At 53.7% G+C, this 19,282-nt stretch overlaps 1 protein-coding gene across 5 annotated transcripts in view; it reads right to left on the bottom strand.

Annotated features, from left to right (window-relative positions):
* Positions 1 to 443: 443 nt before the first annotated feature.
* Positions 444 to 19,282, bottom strand: part of DHRS3 (dehydrogenase/reductase 3) — a 41,461-nt gene continuing 22,622 nt past the window's right edge. For all 5 annotated transcript variants that reach the window (XM_078452381.2, XM_078452383.2, XM_078452384.2 and 2 more), the window contains 5 exons: positions 9,217 to 9,360; positions 8,391 to 8,510; positions 7,788 to 8,026; positions 3,139 to 3,264; positions 444 to 960 (listed from right to left, as the gene is read on the bottom strand). In XM_078452381.2, the coding sequence (XP_078308507.1) occupies positions 876 to 960; positions 3,139 to 3,264; positions 7,788 to 8,026; positions 8,391 to 8,510; positions 9,217 to 9,360 (714 nt within the window). In that variant the 3' untranslated portion in view covers positions 444 to 875. The remainder of the gene's footprint in view (positions 961 to 3,138; positions 3,265 to 7,787; positions 8,027 to 8,390; positions 8,511 to 9,216; positions 9,361 to 19,282) is intronic.

Here is a 19,282-nt window from a genome sequence, read left to right as displayed (position 1 = left end):
TTAATGATGGTGGTCTTCAGAATTTTGGCCTCTCAGCAACATTGCCCTCTCAGTACCCAGTCATGCTCAGTAGACAGTGGGTACTCACTAAGGACTGGTTCTCTCCTGAGTTGGTTGCTTTGTGCTGGTGGGGCTGTGGCAGAGCAGAAGGCAGCTCTCCGCAGACCAGTTGGTTAAGGTCGTATCAGGGAACTGGATGGGGGTGCAAAGTGTCCCCCAACTCATGGCTGTTGGGAGGGGCCTGGCGGAAGCCGCAAGGAACCGTGTACCCCAGGCTCGGGCTCCAATACCTTTCGCCACCTCTGCCCTCTTCCCACCCGCTCCACTCCTGGCAGCTGGGGACCCCAAGCAGAACTGTCTCTTAAAAGATGGCGTTTTGTGGTTGGGATCAGTCCCTTCCCGAATGGCAAGGACCAGGGGTTCAGGGATTTCAACAAAAGAACTCGCAAAAACCATCTCTTTATTTATCATTCCTGCCATACAACCAGTTTGCACAAGCTGAGGATGGGTGGATTTTGCAAAGAAAAGAGCATCTGGGTATAGACCCTCCTGGAAACAGTCTATACACACAGCTAAGGCTGGTTAGACTCGAGAAGCAATTTAACAATAAACTCTACACAATTAGAAATGTATGAAAGTGTCAAGGTGGCTGCTGGCTGGTTTCTTGCCTCCCCATGGGGGTCAGAGTTACGCCCATCAGTCCTGTGCAAAGGTCCTGGGGCTGGCCTGGGGGTTCACCCGGATTCTTCCTGGGGACAGGAACAGTCCCACTCACCCAGCAGAAGTGTGCCAAGGGACAGGCGCATGGGGGTGTGCCCACGTGCCATGGCCCCCTCAGGTTCCGTGGCTTTCAAGCATGTCTCTGCATCCTGCCTTTATGTCCTCCCTTTGAAAGTGTTCATGCAGGTATAGGTTCCTGAGAATTTGTGGATCTCCTCCAGTGCAGCCTGTGGTAGTATGCTGGGGGAGTGGGGAGGGAGAAAAGAAGAGGGTCAGTGGGGGCACCAGCCACCAGGTCATAGTAGAGCAATGGTTCCCATAAGCCGCCCCAGCCCTCTCTCCAAGCCACAAGGAAGGGCTTTCAAGTAAGTGGATAAACAATGTTTCCGAGGTAAAGGTAAAGGTGGCTGGTAGAAACAAACTTTCAAAACCACATTCTTAGCATTTTGGAGCCAATAGGTATCTGGGAGATCAATTCCCTCCACGAGCCACTCATTCAACAAATATTTGCTGTGTGGGATTGAGGAGTGAGGCAGTTACCACCTCCTCCAGGGAAACTTCCCAGATTCACCCCCAGGTCTCTCCTTGGGCTTCCCAAGCCCCTGTGCTTCCCCAACGGGCCCTGGGGCGGGGCGGGGGGGGGGGGTCCTCGCTGTTTCCTTGGCAAACCCATGCCTGGAAGATACCTCATCTCTGATCCTGGCCTGCAGTGTGGGGCTTGGCATAGAGAGGGCCCCAGTCCATTTGCTGAATCAAGTTGAAGGGCCCTGGACCACCCCAGGTGCGGGATGGGAAAGGCTCACTTCCAGCCAGAGCAATTTGGAAGTCTCCCTGGGGGCGTGGTTGTTCTGGAGTGGAGCTTGTAAAGGTTTCTCTTGGGGAAAGTGACAAGGGGGTGCGGTGCAGGGGTTGGGGGTGGGAGGTGGAAAACTAGTGGAAGATAGAACAGGAAATGTAGGCTGCGGGCTTACCGTGGAAAGCACTGAGATGTTCTAGACAAACCAGCTTTTTCCTAGAATGTTCAGAAAGGCTTCTAAGAAGCTCCCCAAGGTGGGGGGGGGGGGGGAATGGCAGCCCCATCCTGGTGAGGACATGAGGCTCTACCCTCCTAGGGGCTCCCAGAGGCAGCCAAGGGCATGTCAGAGCCTCAGTCAGGATGCACTAAGGGAGGCAAAGATGTGGCCCGATGAGGAAGCTTCTGGGCCCGCGGCTGGAGCCAATCCTCAGCTGTAGACACACAGCCAGAGGGGAGCCTGCGTTCCTGGGAGCTGATGTCTGATGTAGGTACTCGGGCGCTTCACTTCCCGGAAAGGCCTTTCAGGTCAGAGGGGTCGGTGAGCTGGGGGTTCGAGGTGGCAGATGGCTGGAGGCCCAGAGGAACCAGGGTCCACGGTCGCTGGGGCTCCAGGGTCGAAGCTCTCCCTGACGCCCTGTGTGCAGCTGGGCACCTAGAATGGCCCCTTCATTGTGGGACCAGGATGGGCAGGGTGTGCTGCTCAAAGTCTAGAAAGTTCTAGGAAATGTGATGCTGGGCCAATTCTGAAGGAAGATGATCTCTTCTTGAAAGCCTACCTCCTGAGGTAGTCTGTTCTGGTACCTCCCACCTGACTAGTCCTGGGGCGTTTCTGTGAGTCCCAAACATTGCAAACCCTGTTTCCCCCCATTAGATTGAACTTCCTGAACACGGGGGCCAAGTACTGGTCTCGGGAACAATGGTTCTCAAAGTGTGGCCCAGGAACCCTTGGGGGGGTACCCGGAATCTCTTCAGAGGTTCAACTGGTTTTGTAATAACCCCAAGACATATTTGCCTTTGCACGCTCTTCTCTCACAGCGTGCAGCTGAGTTTTCTGGAGGCTTCGTGACATGTGACATCATAGCCGATTAAAATCAGAAGCAGATATAAGAAATCCAGTTGTCTTCAATTAAGTCAGGCAATAGAGAAAGAACTTCCCCAAAATGCAAAACAACACCATTCTTCCTACTCCATATTTTTTGGAAAATACACTTTTTATAAAAATATCATATTTATAACAAGGTATGGATTTATTACCGCTGCCTATCAATCAATCAATATTTTAAATCTAAACACATACATAAATGTTGTAACAATTTTTCTCAGTTTTAATTTCTCATACAGTTACTAATAATAGATCAAAAAAGGTCCCTGGGTTCTTCTAATTGTTAAGATCGTAAAGGAGTCCTGAGACCAACGCTTTTGAGAACCACTGCTCCCTACGAAGTGTGGGAAGTCCCTGGGACACAGTTCACCACCGCTGGTTTTCCTGCCCACAGCAGACATGAGTAATCGATCACATGTGTATTTTCTCCTCCTGCCGCCTCTTCCCCACCAGCATTCACCAGCGGAAGGGGAAACAGCCAGCGTGAACGTGACCCGGAACTTTCTCCCCCAGCCCGTACCTTTTCAAGATAATGAGGGCATGCATCGTCCACGGGAGAAGGAGGAGGGCCTGATTCAGCTGCACGGCTTCCACCGTCCTCCGGGCCACAGTCTCCGGCTTCAGCGGGGGGAAGAGGTTGGGGAACCTGGTACAGGAAGAGACAATATGGGTTTCTCCTAGAGAAGCACGCACTTCTGCTGACCATCTCCGTGGCTAACATCCATGGGCCGTCCCTCTGGCTTTTCCTGTTTGGGAGACTCGAGTCCCCTTTGGAATATTCTCCCCGCCCCTGCCTGCTTCCCCAGAAATGTCGGGAGTTCCTCCTTCCCCTTCTTCCCAGTGGGTCTCGCCTGGAGAATGGAGGTCTTGTAGCCCACCCCCTGGGAACCATTCTTCAAAATGCTTCCTTTGAAATGTCTTTTAAAATGTCACCCAGGGGCGCCCGGGTGGCTCAGTCGGTCAGGCATCCGACTTTTGATTTTGGTTCAGGTCATGATCTCACGGTTCATGAGCTCGAGCCCCATGTTGGGATCTGCACTGACAGTGTGGAGCCTGCTTGGGATTCTCTCCCTCTCTCTGCCCCTCCCCTGCACGCTCTCTCTCTCTCAAGATAAGTAAACATTAAAAAAAGTACTAACATGTCACTCAGATCCTGCTGCTGCCTGGCTCAGACCCTCTTCCAGCACTGTCCTGGGCCCTGCCCACTGCCTGACCTCTCTCCCTTGTCACTCTTCTCCCGAAATCCAGGCCAACCTTTCTGTTTCTGTCGCTTCAGCTCCCTGCCATCTCAGGGCCTTTCGCCAGCTATCCCACCGGGGAGGGTTCTCGGCCCATCCTCTCTGGGTGGCCTCTGATCTCCTCCCCCTGCTAATTTCCTTGACCTCATTTACCACGTGGCCTTGCCTGTCTGCTTGTTTGCTTGTGCGTGGCCTGTCTCCCCTGTCAGACTGTGAGTGCCACAAGGGCAGAGGCCTGGTCGGTCTTGCTCCCTGTTTTAGCCCCCGGTGTGCAGTGCCTGGCATATAGTGGGTGCTCAATAAACGCTTTGCTGAACCGATGAACCCGGAACAACTTGCTGCCCCCAAATGTGCCCTGCTCGGCCCGTCTGGAGGTGGGGGTCTGCTGGGAATGCCCTTCTCTGCCCCACTGGCTGGTCCCCTCCTTGATTCATTGATTCACTGAGCTGGTCAAGTGTTTACAGAGTGCCTTCCACGGGGTTGGTAAATGAATGAATGATTGAATAAGCGGGCGCCAGGGAGCTTTCTCGTGCGTGTTCAGAGGCCTCTGACCTGAGCCCCGCACAGTGACGATGCTCCCTGTCAGGCCTGAGCTAAATCCAACAGGCACCATTCACTCCAATTCATAGAGAAGGGAGCTGAGGCTCTGGGGAGATGGTGGGGCCCTAAGGGCTCAAGCCAGGCCAGCATGAGCCCCGGGTCAAAGCTCTGTCCCCCTTCTCACTTGCAGCTTGTCCTCCCATCCTTGGTGGGCCTGTAGGCGCAGGGCTGACCTTGATCCCACGAAGTGCTTGTGCTCAGGTACCAGGAGCACTTAGGGTGATGAATCTCTTGGAGCTGATGTCACCTTGGGCAAAGGCAACTCTTGGGACCCCAGCACGGGCCCGGTTGGTCTCAGAGAACCCGCGGATCTCCCCCACACCCTCCTGGCCACGAGCTTCCTCTGCTATCTTAATGTGCAGCTAAGGTGTTCACAGCCCTGCAGTCTGGAAGGACGGCCACCAGGAGCCTGCACAGATGAACGTGTTGACGAGCCCTACAGACATGGCGGACAGTCTGGTTTTCCAGCCACGACAAGGGCCCGGCCTACTTGCTACGCAGGGGAAGGGAAGACAGGATGGATAGGGCCAAGCTCTGTGGGGACGGGGGGGCCCTTCCTAGTAAGACCCCTGCAGGGGAGCCTGACAGAGGAGGCCGGCGCGTCTGCTGGAGGGACTTTCTCCTTTCCCTCCTGGTGGGTGGGATGGGTATATAGGGAGCTGTTACTCCCACGGAGGCCGTGCAGACTTGCGGAATAAGCGAGTTCGGCCCATGTCCATCTGTGTGGCCCTGGGCAAGTAGCTTCGCTCCTCTGAGCCTCAGTTCCCACGTCTGTGAAGTGCGGACAAGAGCTCCCTCACGGGGTTGCTGAGGGCCACGTGTAGCAGCGTTTGTAAAGTGGCTGTTGCGGCTGGGACAAACAAGATCAATAAATAGTAACTTGCAAACAACAGCATCTACATGGCCGTTCTTGCCAGAAAACCCATCAGTTTTGTCCTAAACATCTGTCTCTACCTCCATTTAATGCTGGGAAGCTGTTAATCATGGTTGGACAGGAAACCAATGCTTCTCTTCTTTCTTTCTTTCTTTCTTTTCTTTTAGGGAATGGAAGTTGTTTACACATCAGTCATCCTTTTATGACCCTTCCCCCCAAACCTCGGGGCTCACCTGCACAACCACAGGTAACTAACCTTCCCCTAGTGCTTACTACGTGCCAGGCAGGCTAGGTGAGTCACATCTAGGAGCTCAGCTAAGCTGTGAAGAAGGGAGTACACTTTCAATCCCTTCTTAAAGATGAAACCAAGGCATAGAAAAGCTGAGTCACCTGTCCAAGGTCACACACAGCTGTGATTTGGTCCTTGGCTGTTTGGGCCCAACCTCTGAACCACTGTAGAAAAATGTCGCCTTTCCTTGAAGTGATAGAGAGGAAGCGGCCAGAAGATGAGACAGGAACACCACGCGAGAGGTCTGCTGACGTCCTGCCTACTTACTTCTGTGCCCCGGAGCCCACCTGAAACCCAGGATTGCCCCTGCTGCTCTTCCGTCCAATAGGCATTTACTGAGCACCTCCTGTATACCCAGAAGAAAAGAAACTGGCCCAAAGTGGCATGGGGGGGGGGGCGGCAAGCCAATAGGGAACATCCACGTTCATTAATCCCACCTCCTCTAAATACAGAATCCGTGATCATCTGCATGTGAGCCAGGTGGAAATGTGGATTTCCGTGGCACACGAAAGGTATGATCTGATAGGAAGATTAATCACATCTGCGTTCATGGAGATGTTCACTGTCAGTTAAGGACAAAAAGAGCAGCCGTTCATTACTGACCATCTAGCATGCCGGGCTTTGCACCAGATGCCTCACATGTATTATTTGTAATCCTCCCAAAGATCCCCGAGGGAAATATTATTTCCACTGTTTTACAGATGAGCAAAGTAAAGCATACAGAGGTAGCAAGACTGGCTCAAGATTTCACAAGTGTAGAGAAGGAGGGATGACCAAACCAGTCTCAATAACAACAACCAAGGGGGACTGATTCCCACATGGCTCGTGCTGTGCTAAATGCTTTCCACCAGCTGTCTCATTAAATTCTCACGGTGAACCTCCACACCATCTTCGTGTGTGGAAGAACCTGTTGTGTATAATTTAGAAGGCAAATCTGTTATTATATGCTGCATTGCAAAAGCAAGGAAAGTAGCTGTTGGATAATTCCCCATTGTCACCTGTCTCTTAACTTTGTGCCCCTTCATGACTGTACATCATTAGAGCACCGTTATTGGGGACTTACTATAGACACATGCAGTGTTCCATGCCAGATCCCTTTTTATCCTTATCACAGAACCCTAGACGTGGACATCCTCATCGTCCCGTTTTATTTTATTTTAACGTTTACTTATTTTTGAGAGAGAGAGCATGAGCAGGGAAGGGACAGAGAGACAGGGGGACAGAGGATCCAGAGTGGGCTCGATGGGGCTCTGCGCTGACAGCAGCAAGCCCGATGTGGGGCTCGAATTCATGAGCTGTGACATCACGACCCGAGCCAAAGTCGGGCACTCAACTGACTGAGCCACCCAGCCACCCCACTCACCTTCCTGTTTTACCGATGAGCAACGAAGGCTACAGTGGGAACTAATTGGACCCAGGGTCAGATGGTACAATACAGGTATAAGTGAGTCAGCCCCACAGGTGGCTGGCTCCAAAGCATGAGCTCTCAACCAATAGTTCCCATTCCCCTGGAGTCCCATTGGCCTGGAGGACAGGGGGTTGGGCTTCAGTCTTTCTTTAAATTGAGCTATAATTTGAATACATATAATTATGCACATAATTTGCATAAAAAGTTGAAATCTTAAGTGTGTGGCATGATTAATTTTTACCTATGTAACTGCCACTTGGATTGGGAAGAGAGAGCATTTTAAAATATTCTAGAAAGTTCCTTTGTGCTTCCTCCCAGGCTATGTCCCCGCCCCTCCAGAGATGGCCACTATTCTAATGTCTATCACCTTGGCCTGGTTTTGCCTGTGCTAGAGGTTCCTGTAATGCCTTCATGCGGAAGGCACTCTTTTAAAGCGTCTGGCTTCTTTTGCTCAACGTAATACTTTTGAGATTGATCCATGCTGTTCGTGTGTTAACACTGTTCTCTTGGGGAGTATTCCACTGCGTGCATGTGCACTGATACTTTGTAAGAGCTCCCTGACCTGAGAAGCAAGACCCTAAGCTACTACAGTGTCCCACCGCCTCGCACATAGAGAATCGGGTATGAGACCACAAAGCCAGACAGAAGGGGCTTCCGTGGTATTTTTAAATTTTAGCTCTCTCTGTGCATACTAAGCACGTCCCTGGTCCGATCCGCTGTGGGACTTGGCTTAAGGGAGGGGAGTCCCCCGCTCACTGACCTGACCCTCATACCCTGGAACATCTCGGTGCTGGTGTGGAAGGGCAGCACGGTGGTGGCACTGACTCCTGGACAGTCCAGCAGCCCGAGGGTCAGGCTCTCCATGAAGGCGAAGGCCGAGGCTTTGGACGTGCAGTAGTCGATGGCACCAGGGATGGCAGACAGCGCCAGCACGGAGTTGAGACACACGATGTGGCCGTTCTGCAGCTCCAGCATGCGCGGCAGGAAGGCCTTGGTGGTCTGAGGGTGGGTGGGAGGTCAGTGTGGAGCTGCCGCGGGCTCCAGCGGCCCCTCTGAAACCTCTTCTGGGGAGCACGACCACCCCGGGCACAGGCACCGCTCCATGACTGAGCTCTCCTGGGACGGGAGGGGAGGGGGCCGAGGCCCGCCCACCGCAGGGCACCGAGCTCCGCATTTCCGTGCGTCCAGATGTCTCCTGGGGCTGGGTGGTCACTGCTCTTACCTGGCCACCTTGCCTCCCGACATCCCCCTGGCCTGAGCCCAAGCCCCGGCGAGCCTCTCCCCACCCCCCTACAGCAGCCGGGAGGGCAGGAACACGTCACTGTCACGCCCAGGGCCGGCTGTGGCCCAGGACGGCCCTTACCCAGAACTGGCCCAGGGTGTTGATGTGCTGGGACTTGAGAAGGGCGTCATCGTCACTGTCCATCAGGCTCTTCCCGTGGACCACGGCAGCGTTGTTCACCAGGATGGTGATGTCGCCCACCTGTGGGCAAGGGGGCCGCGGGGCTGTTAGGGCAGCCGGTCCCGGTGGCCTGCACCCACAGGGGCGGGGCCTGCCCCCTCGACACCGGCTGTGTGCCCCTGGACAGCCACATCATCTCTCTGAGCCTCAGTCTGGATTTGTGAGATAGAGCTGATGGCCGTACCGGGGTTGATCTGAGGGTCAGAAATACTTCGTGGCACACAGCCTGTTTACGATAAATGAGGTTATTGCTACACAGAAGCACTTCACATTCACCACGGGCTAGATAGCAAACAGGATGGGTTTTGCTCTTGTGGAGCTCACTGACACATTCACCGTGAACAGATGGCTGGAGTCAGGAGAAGGATCCTCCCAGCGGGCGATGGGACTTTTGCCCCCCAGAAACTCACAAGGTTTCTTCCAAAGGGGACAACAGGTGATTACTTCTGTTATGTAATCAAGCCACACACCTAATCCCTGCCCCAAAGAACACACGCGCGCGCACACACACACACACACACACACGCATGCACGTATACACTCACGCACACGGACATGCACACACAGCTTGGGCCAGCTTCGGGGACAGTCCCCAGACATGCCCCGAAAACAGCCATTTTGCCATTCGCAACGCTCTCTCCCAGGCCAGGCAGGTGAGAGAATGTTTTCTTTGGCTATTGTGTCTTGTGTCCAGCCGAACTCGGGACAGACCCTCCTGGGCACTTACCTTCTCCCGGACAGCTTTGGCCGTCTGGTATACCTCCTCCCGGTTGCCTACATCACAGATGAAGTAGTGGCACTCGGTGCCCATCTGCCGAATCTCCTCTGTCGTCTCTTTCAGGCATTTCTCAGTCCGGCCCCAGAGAACGATCTGGAAGGAGAGGATGGCAACACCAAACAGGTGGTGATTAAATGACCCATCGTGGGGCGCCTGGGTGGCGCAGTCGGTTAAGCGTCCGACTTCAGCCAGGTCACGATCTCGCGGTCTGTGAGTTCGAGCCCCGCGTCAGGCTCTGGGCTGATGGCTCGGAGCCTGGAGCCTGTTTCCGATTCTGTGTCTCCCTCTCTCTCTGCCCCTCCCCCGTTCATGCTCTGTCTCTCTCTGTCCCAAAAATAAATAAAAAACGTTGAAAAAAAAAAATTAAAAAATAAAAAATAAAAAATAAAAAATAAATGACCCATCGTAATTCAATGGTGGGCAATGGAAATTCAGCAATTTGCCCGAGTAATTGGCAAGCCAGGTAGCTAGCCTCCCCGATTGCATCCAACAACAGCACGCCAAGCACATTAACAGTATGACTTTCTGAACCGAACAGACAGTTACTGAGCCCATTTACGACCAGTCGATGGATGCATTATTTACAAGTCTCTCTTAATGTTTATTTATTTTTGAGAGAGAGACAGAGACCGAACATGAGTGGGGGAGGGGCAGCGAGAGAGGGAGACACAGAATGTGAAGCAGGCTCCAGGCTCTGAGCTGTCAGCACAGAGCCTGACACGGGGCCAGAACTCACAGACTGCGAGATCATGACCTGAACCGAAGACACTGAACCAACTGAGTCACCCGGGCTCCCACACAAGTCTTTCTTACACATTCCTTTCCACAGGACGCCTCCCACCAACAGATTCTAGTTACCCTACACAGTCTGGAGTGACAGCACTCCTGTATGGTGTTCCAGAATGTTCTCAGGAACAAGCTGGCCTTCCCACCCAGAAGGTCTAGAGCCAGGTTTATGAGCACCAGCCTCCAGAATGGACTGGAAGGTCTTGGCCATGAGGCCCACAGAGGTGAAGTGGACTCCCCACCTAGCTGTGGCCCCACTGGGAAGGAAGGCACGAAGAGAGGCACCCAGGCTCCCACTGAGAAAGAAATGCTGCCGTCCCCACAGGCAATAAATGTGGGACCCATTGCACTAGGAGGAGACCCTGGTGGGGCCAATGAATGGACTCCTAACAGTGTTGGACAAACTTATGAATGGCTGGCCATAAAAGGCTCAGAAGAGAAGGCTGGTTCACTCTCAACCTTGACCCCAGCGAGAACAACCCACCTCCCCATGACATGATGTGTCCCTGGGTCCAGAGAGGCCCCTGTCGGTAAAAGGGTTGAAAGACAGGGAACTAAGAACCTTAATAAAATTCAGCTCTGGCAGCACAAGGCAATAGAGGCAGGGGCTGGAAGGCATCGGAAAAAAGAAGAGATGGGGTTTTCCCAGGGATTAGTCTAATGGGTTTCTATTTTCATTTCTTCCTTCTAAAATTGTCAATGAAACTCTTCCTTGAAAAATGAAACCCAACATGGTACCCCGTGTGTGAAACTAGGTTTCTTCACAAGGAAGACATTCCAGGTCCAACCACAGATTTTTCCCTCTAGAAGAAACTAACGAGGGGGCGCCTGGGTGGCGCAGTTGGTTAAGCGTCCGACTTCAGCCAGGTCACGATCTCGCGGTCTGTGAGTTCGAGCCCCGCGTCAGGCTCTGGGCTGATGGCTCGGAGCCTGGAGCCTGTTTCCGATTCTGTGTCTCCCTCTCTCTCTGCCCCTCCCCCGTTCATGCTCTGTCTCTCTCTGTCCCAAAAATAAATAAAAAACGTTGAAAAAAAAAAAAAAAAAAAAAAAAAAAAAAAGAAACTAACGATAACAGGAAGGCCGTGTTGGGTAAGCAAGCGTTTTCAAGTGAAGGCTACAGAAGTGGCTCCAATCACACCAGCCCAGAACCCGATGGATTTCTCCAGTCCGCTCTGTGACACAGTAGAGAGAAAAGTCACACGGACTAGTTGGTGGTGGGAACTGTTTTATCAACTGTACACCTTAAAATCTCAGCACTTTCACTTAAGCAGAAAGGGTCCCAAAGGGAGTAGCTGGAGGGATACAAAAAAGACCTGGTGTGCTCCCCCACCCCCAAACTTTCTGGAATGTACAAATCACCTGAATAAAGCAATGGGCTTTATCTTATTAGGAAAGAAGACAAAAAGAGCTGGTGGTCTCCAACGGACCCGCTTTTTCTACTAGTGCTTTAGACACTTTTGAAAATTTACAAAAAATGTTTATTTATTTTGAGAGAGAGAGAAAGAGAGAGACAGAGTGGGGAGGGGCAGAGGGAGAGAGAGAATCCCAAGCAGGCTCTGTGCTATCAGCGTAGAGCCCAACATGGGGCTCGATCTCACAAGCTATGAGGTCATGACCTGAGCCAAACTCAAGAGTCAGACGCCTAACCAACTGAGCCACCCAGGCGCCCCTGAAATATTTTTAAAAAGAAAATAAAAGTGTTTTTTCAACCCCTGAAACATCCCTGGGAAGGCCAGTTTGAAGACCCCACCTAGTCCAACCGCTTTATTTCTTATAATTAAGTCTTAAAATACAGGAAGTGTTTTACAAGGAAGGATTCCATCAGTGGCTCTCCATGACCACAAAAGTCCTTTAAGGGCAAACGGACTGCAATTAGACAGTCTCCAAGGGACACTTTCTTGTCTATTGAACTAAAAACAGACTTAGAGTGTGTTCCTTCAGGGGAGGCAGGGAGATTCACTTCAGGAAGAAGAAAAAAACCATCTCTTGTGGGAAGGCAATTGGGTGTAAGCAACCTCCACTCCACCAAACCTCACCCTTGCCTTGTAGTCCTTGTCACCCAAGTTTCTTTCCATCCTCCCTTGTTACCCCATCTGCCTATCTGTCCATCCATCCATCCATCCATCCATTCACTCATCCATCCATCTACCCACCCAATCCATCCTTCTTCCCTTCCTTCCTCCCTCCCTCCCTCCCATCCATCCATCCATCCATCTACATACCCAATCCATTCTTCTTCCCTCCCTCCCATCCATCCATCCATCCATCCATCCATCCACCTCTCTTTTCTTCCTTCTACTCACCCCTCTCCCACCATCCAACCACCCTCCATCTAATTCTGACTATGTCAGCCTGAGGTGAAGGTGATCTTTGGCCTCTTTTCTCCTCCCCTAGTCCCTGCTCAACCCTATCCCACCTCCAGCTCCTATGGGGAACAGGGCCACGGGGTTTGCACCGTTCCCTAGGGTCTGGCAGAAGGCAGTGCCTCTGAGGACTCTGAGAATTTCGGGACAAGTGGAAAGAGAAGGGAAGTGTAAAGCTGGGGTGGGCGTTGGCAGGTGCAGGGGTCCTAGGAGCACAAGCGAGCACCTCAGAGGGTCTGGAGCGGCAGTACACATAGCAGGCCTGTATTCTGGGAATCTTGGGTTGCTTCTCAGCACACACAGGTGTGCATGGGGTGCCAGCAGAAGGGGCACCAGGGACTCCTGGCCGGATTAACTAATTCTTCCTGACCACCGCCCCCCCCCCCCCCCACCCCGGGCCCCAGTTCTCAGGTAGGGCAAGGAGGGTTGGGTCTAACCCCGCCTCCGGTCTGCCCAGGAAACCAGCCATCAGGAAACCAGGGAGGCCAGGACTGTCCACGTGGCTGGAAGAAAGCCCTGAAGAGGGAAACAGGGACTGGGGGAAAGGGGGGCAAACGGAATGCTGTGTCCACTCATTTCCCGTGGGCAGGGGATACACCCAGGCGGGGCCATTTCCTTTTCGGGGTCTGTTGAGGATGCCCTGGTGGGCTGGCTTCCTCATGCTCTGTGCTCAGAGCCTCCAGCTCTCCCTGGGTACAATGACAGGGCTGCTTGCTGCCCGCCCCGCCCCCCCGAACCCCACTGGGCTGGGAGCCCTCAGCCCAATCCTCAATCCTGGCTTGTTCATTTTCATATTCTAGGGCCCAGCATGGCACATGCTGTTTGCTGGGTGAATGAATGACAGTTCAGCTGCCACAGGTGGGATGGGCAGGGAGGTATGAAGGCTGAGACCACCCCATCCTCCTTGACGGAGCCACGAAGGTCCTAGAACCCTCAACACAGAGTCTGCTTGGACCAAGATTCAGTGAGACCCAGATTTCCCCAGTGCCTCAAAACCATCCTGGGGCTGTGCTGTGATGTGAAGAGTCAAGTCTGAGGTTGAGACCCTTGAAGGGGCAAGGGGTTACTGTCAGATGGAAAAAGAGGCTCAGGGCCATGCATGGGTGCCTCACTGGTGGTCACGGGCGGGTCCTCTGGGGATGGGAGGGCTTCACCTGTGCCTTGCTGGGTTCTCCTTCTCCAGTGCCCTGCATGGACCCCTCTGGGGACCCAGATTTGCTGACCAAGAAACTGGCAGATTCAGCCCAGCAGGTCTGCCCACACGGTCCCTGCCTGGAGTCACCTGGGGGTGACTCCGGACAGCTGACAGGACAAGAGTCCCACCCGGTGTCAGAACGGAGGAGAGGACAGGCAGGCAGGAGGCAGGGGTCTGAGAGGGGCGTGGGGTGAACAGGAGAGGAGGGGGCAGATTGACGAGCCCGTGGAACCCCAGCCGGCCTCCTCTGAATAAACTCCCAGGACAGGGAGCAGCTGGTGAGGGCCAGCGGGCCCGGGATTCACTCTTAGGCCTGGTTGATAAAATGACGGTTCAGGGTGACTCCACACTGGCGGCCTCCCAGCCTCTCTGGGGCCAACGGTTAGCTCCTGTCCTTCAGGCTGCATGGAGGGAAGGGGACCAAGACATCCGGCCCCTCTCAGGCCACGGCCGCCCTGTCCGGCCCAGGGTCCCTGCCCTTCTCTCCCTCAAAGCTGCCCTCACCGCAGCTCCAGCCAGCCTGAGCCCGAGAAGCCCCAGAGTTGAAGGCCACTGTTACCCACTTCTCACAGCTGAGGAGACCATGAGGCCAGAGGTCAGAGGTCCGCGGGTCCAAGCCCTGTCTGCTCCCCAGGTCCCTGGCTCTGCCCCTTTGGGGCTCCCACCCAGCACGAGGTGGCTGTCTGTTTGGATCTCTCTCCCCATCGTGAGGATGAGTGAGGAAGCTCACGGTTACAGGCTGACACTCACGCATCACATGCTGAACTTGGCCCCCAGTGTGCTGTCCTCGCCATTTCCCATCTACATCTTGTCTCCTGGATAAATGTCATTCATTCCGAGTTCCCTGTGACCCTACCTAGTGCCCAGCACGCTGTTCTCCTTTGCTTTAAATGCCAAGCCTACTTGTGGACTCCTATTCATCCTGCAGAACCCTGCTTGAATGCCCCCTTGGTTGTGAAGCTTCTCTGGCTGCTCCTTCTATCCCTCAATAACACACAATAATCCACAATAACAACATCATGACACAACAGCAAGTATCTAGTGAGCACTTTCCATAGGCTGGGTACCCTCCGTGTGTTTTCTCCTTTCATCCTTACAATTCCATGAGTGGGTATGGTTACTCTGTCCATTTTGCAGGTGAGGCTCAGACAGGTAAAATGACTCGTCCAGGGTCACACCACTGGTGCAGTGCAGTGTGACCCGAGACTCGCATGCCCAACTGCCAACACTGATCTTTGTGCGTGAACACCCCTGCCTCCCCCGCAAGCTTGCAAGGTCCTCTGGGGAATCCCATCCATTCTATCCATCTGGTAACCTCAGCACCCAGCAAGAGTAAAAGCCAACTAACACTGTCACATGACATTGGCCCAGGGAGGTCTCTAGAAAAAATCTGCTGGCCAGAGAACAGTGAGTGACTCTTCTCCACCCAGCCTTGCCTTCTTTGCCCAGAGATGCTTGCATGCAGGCCTGCACTTGGCATTCATTGCTGGAGTTCAGCTGCAGAGAGCACAGTCCCCCTCCCCAGTGACGTGAGCTGGGTGGTCTCCGGGCGGATCCCAGGAGGAGCATCTGTTTATAATCGGCGGCCCCGGAAAGATCTAAGTCCCTCGGAAGGTCTTTGGCAGAACAGCTCATGTCTCATGGGTCCCATGTCTTGGAGCGAAGCGATGCTGAGTTGGTTTCCCAGAAGGAAGAAAATACCCACCAGAGACCCCAAACCATGGCAGGGAAGGGGGGTGGGCGGGAGGGTCACGGTTTTGAGGGTGCACAGCTCTCCTCCACTCTTAGCACCTCCAGCGGGAGGACGTTCATAAAAATCCATTCTCAGAGCTTCGTGTGGCCCGCAAGGGGTGCGGGTTGGTGACGTTGGGAGCACGGACACGTGCTGTCCAGCGGAAGTTAAATTTTAAGCTCTCTTCTCTTTCACGGTCCTGCCTGTTTCCAAAAAGAGACCCCCTATCTTTTGAGAAGAGTGGCTGAGAACACAGGCTCAGGAGCCAGAGACTGCTGGGCTCAGTTCTCTGATCTACCCCTCAGAAGTTACACGAACTGAGACACCCACTGAACCTCTGTATAAATTAAGGTTATGAATTTCAAAGGGTGGTTGGGAAGATGAAGAAAGGACATGACAAACTCTCGCTATTATTATTATTCTTATTATTAACTCAGGAACATAAATAGATCTCTGCTCGCAGAAGATCCCACTCTCCCCCCATAAAACTGGGGTCATCGGGGTGACAGATGCCTGGAAGACCGGGGCTTCATTGCCTTGCTTCTAGACACAGCCTCAACTGGGGCAGCACCGCAGAATCTTAGAGACCTCTCCATTTCCATCCTTCCACTCGACTTACAAGACCCTCCCTTGTCCACAGTCCTGGGCCCACGAAGGTGGAGACCAGTGTCAAAACCGTCCAAGGATTTCCGGAGACAGGTGTTCCCGCTGAGCTCTGGGAACCCTGGGGAATCTAGCGAGGAGGCTCCAGGACTGCTGAGGGGTGGGAGGCTTGGTAGACGGTCCCCGCTCCCCCCCCCCCCCCCCACCCGGGTCATTCAGAGCACTGTCACTTTTATTCGTCTTCTAGAACAGCCATTTCTATACAGATTCCGTTGCTAAAAAAATAAAACGAAGTTTGAATACTACCGCTCTGGATCCTTAGCCCTTTCTTCTCCGGAACGGAAGCTTTTTTTTTTTTTTTTCTAGGAATGAACCCCAACCGGCTGCCTCCAGCTCTCGCCCATTGGGAGCGCTGGGCGGTCACCCCCAACAGGCAAGCAGCCCACCTTGTCTTTCAAAGACAACCCTTCAGAATCCATGACAGTGATGGGATACCCCCTCGAGACATATCAGATTTTCTAATCTTCCCACCTCCCCCCCTTCCCCGAGAGCCCCGTTTCTGCCCTCAACATGCACCCGTTTACACCCTGCCCTTTGCATAGCCTCCGGTTCGCTGTCTGTGTCCGCCCCCCCCCCCCCCCCCCACTGATGTGTGACCCCAGCGGGTCAGAGGGGGCAAAGGCACAGGGCCTCCTTGCTGGGGGCTCAGGCCAGAGGCGGCTCCCCCTTCCTGTCCCCGTGCTGCCGAGCTGCCCGAGTGACAGGCAGGGCAGGCTCGCGCTGGCTTCGCTCCCTGTTTGGGCCTGCCCAGAATGTTCTGGCTACCGCTGGCTCAGCTGTTGGAGCGGACTGTTAGGAAGCTCCTCAGATTAGATCAGGCAGCAGTGTCCTCCTCCCACGAGTCCCTGACCACAGCCTGGAGCCGGACAGAGACTTCCTCCCGCCGAGGTCCGCCTGGAACTGGCCCGTGGGAGCCACGGGGAGAACCACGAGCATCATGCGGACACCTGCTGCAGGTCCCCACCCAGCCCTCTGGCAGCTCTAGGAGGGGGGCCCCAGGCCCAATCCGAAAATGAGGAAACTGAGGCACGGAGGGGCTGTGTGATACGCCCGAAATGACTCGGCTGGTAACGGTAGAGCCGGAACTCCAACCCGCTGGGTCTGATGCCCAATCCTGTGCACTCGGCCACCGAACTTCACCTGCAGAGCGAAGAGCCAAGTGACCCCATAAAGGGCCACATGTATGCACTGCACAGCTGTCACCGAGTGCACACCACATGACAAGGGCTGGACGGCAAGGCGTCCACCTCCTGGGAAGCCGCTGCCCTGTGACCGTGTAGCACATGGCCCTGCTGACCAGCTATGTGCCACATGGGTGACAGTAATGATCCTCAACACTTTGCGAGGCTACCGGGGGCCTTTAGAGGCTGAGGTGGGAGAACAGGTGAGGACAGGACCCACTGTCCCTGAGCATAGGTCAGCACAGTGGCCGGGGCAGTCGGGGAGGGGGGGATTGGGGGAAGGGGTGTGCCAGGAGCATCCCTGGTTCTCCCAGCGGGCAAGAAGGAGAACGGGACTCACCGCTGCCACTGCTAACGTTTCTCGGGCGCTCGCTGTGTGCCAGGCCCTGCTCTAGGCACTGTAGATGAGGTCCTCACTACTGCCCGCAGAGGGGCATAACAGCTTGACTTGTGCCCCCCCTCCCCAAGAAATTACGTCCAATTCCTAATCCCTGATACCCATGCGTGTGACCTTATTTGGAAAAAGGGTCTTTGCAGATGTAATGAGTTAAGTTAAGGATCCTGAGATGAGATCACCCTGGATTAGGGTGGACCCTAAATCCAATGACAGGTGTCCTTATAAGAGACAGAAAAGAGACACACAGAGAAAAGAGGGGAGAGCCCTTCCAGGGGGCAGCCATGTAAGTGTGGTCCAGGAGAAAGGAAGGAAGAAGGCTAGGCCATCTTGGAGCTGGTGGGGTGGAGTCCCCAGGAGAGGGTGGCAGCATGGACAGGTTCAGGTAGAGTCCAGTTATACCCTTGACCTCTGGGACCAAGAATATGTATTTGATCCATAAATAACATAGGGCCACTAGAGGCTTTTTTTTTTTTTTTTTAACAGTTTTAGGTTCACAGCAAAATGGAGCAGAAGGTACAGAGAGTCCCTACATGTCCCCTGCACCCCCTCAGGCACAGCCTCCCTGGCTACAACGCCCCCCATCAGAGTGGTACACTTGTTACAACTGATGAACCCACACTGACACGCGTAAGGTCCCTATGCCTTTTCCAGAATGCCATACAGTTGGAATCACGGTATATGGTCTTTTCAGACTGGTTTCTCGCACTTAGTATATACATTTAGGGTGCCTCCGTGTGTTTTCGTGGCTTGATGGCTCATTTCCTCTTAGTGCTGAATAGGATCTCATTGCTTGAATGTTTCCGTTTATTTATCTGTTCACTTAATGGCGGGCCTCTTGGTTGCCAGTTTTGACGGCAATGAACGAAGACGCCATAAACATCTTTGTGCACGTCCTTGCTTTCTGACTTTCCAGATCTCTTCTCGGACACACATCTCCCTCCAACAATGGAAGCCTTACGTCCATGAGGATAGGGGCACCGCGCCCCCCACCCCGCGACTCACACACACACACACACACACACACACACACACCCCTAACACTTTCACCTGCCAAGAGCCATGTCTTCAGCAACTATTCAGAAACCAAGTAGGACAACTGGGCTAAGTCCCCATCTCACCCCAGGGTGTGATTCTTGTGAATCTTTTTGGTTCCAGGACCACTGGGAAAACCTCCTTAAAGGGAAACTATCTCAAAGCCTGCCTCTAAGGAAGAGCAGCACAGCTTCTCACTTCCAGCCCGAAACTCAGGGGCTGATGTTTCTTTTCACAAACACTAACAGCCTACAAGCCCGGCCCAAGGGCTGCACCTCCTTCTGTCCACCCGTAGACCACACTTGGCAAAACCCAGGAGTGGGAAAACTCAGGCCAGAATTGCTAGCTGACACCTCATGACCTTTGCCCCCATTCCTGCATCTGGACCTCCCTCCCGGCCCCGTTGCAGAGAACACCAGGTGACCTTGAGATGCAGGTGCCAAGAAGGGGAGGAGAGCCAGCGGTTACAGGCCACTCTCCAGCATGGTGCGCATCTCCAGCATCACCATTCTGAGAAATGGGACCATAAGTGCCGTGCGTGAATGAAGCTCAGACAGGCTAAGTAATTCATGCAGGCTGTGCAACCAGAAGTTTCAAAGCAGCTTCAACCTAGACCCCAAAGCCAAGCTCTTTCACTGCTCCCTGTCCTGACTCGCTCGCTCACAC

Source organism: Panthera onca, chromosome C1 (assembly GCF_046562875.1).
Source record: "Panthera onca isolate mPanOnc1 chromosome C1, mPanOnc1 haplotype 2, whole genome shotgun sequence".
NCBI classification, from domain to species: domain Eukaryota; kingdom Metazoa; phylum Chordata; class Mammalia; order Carnivora; family Felidae; genus Panthera; species Panthera onca.
This window is presented reverse-complemented; position numbering and strand designations above follow the sequence as displayed.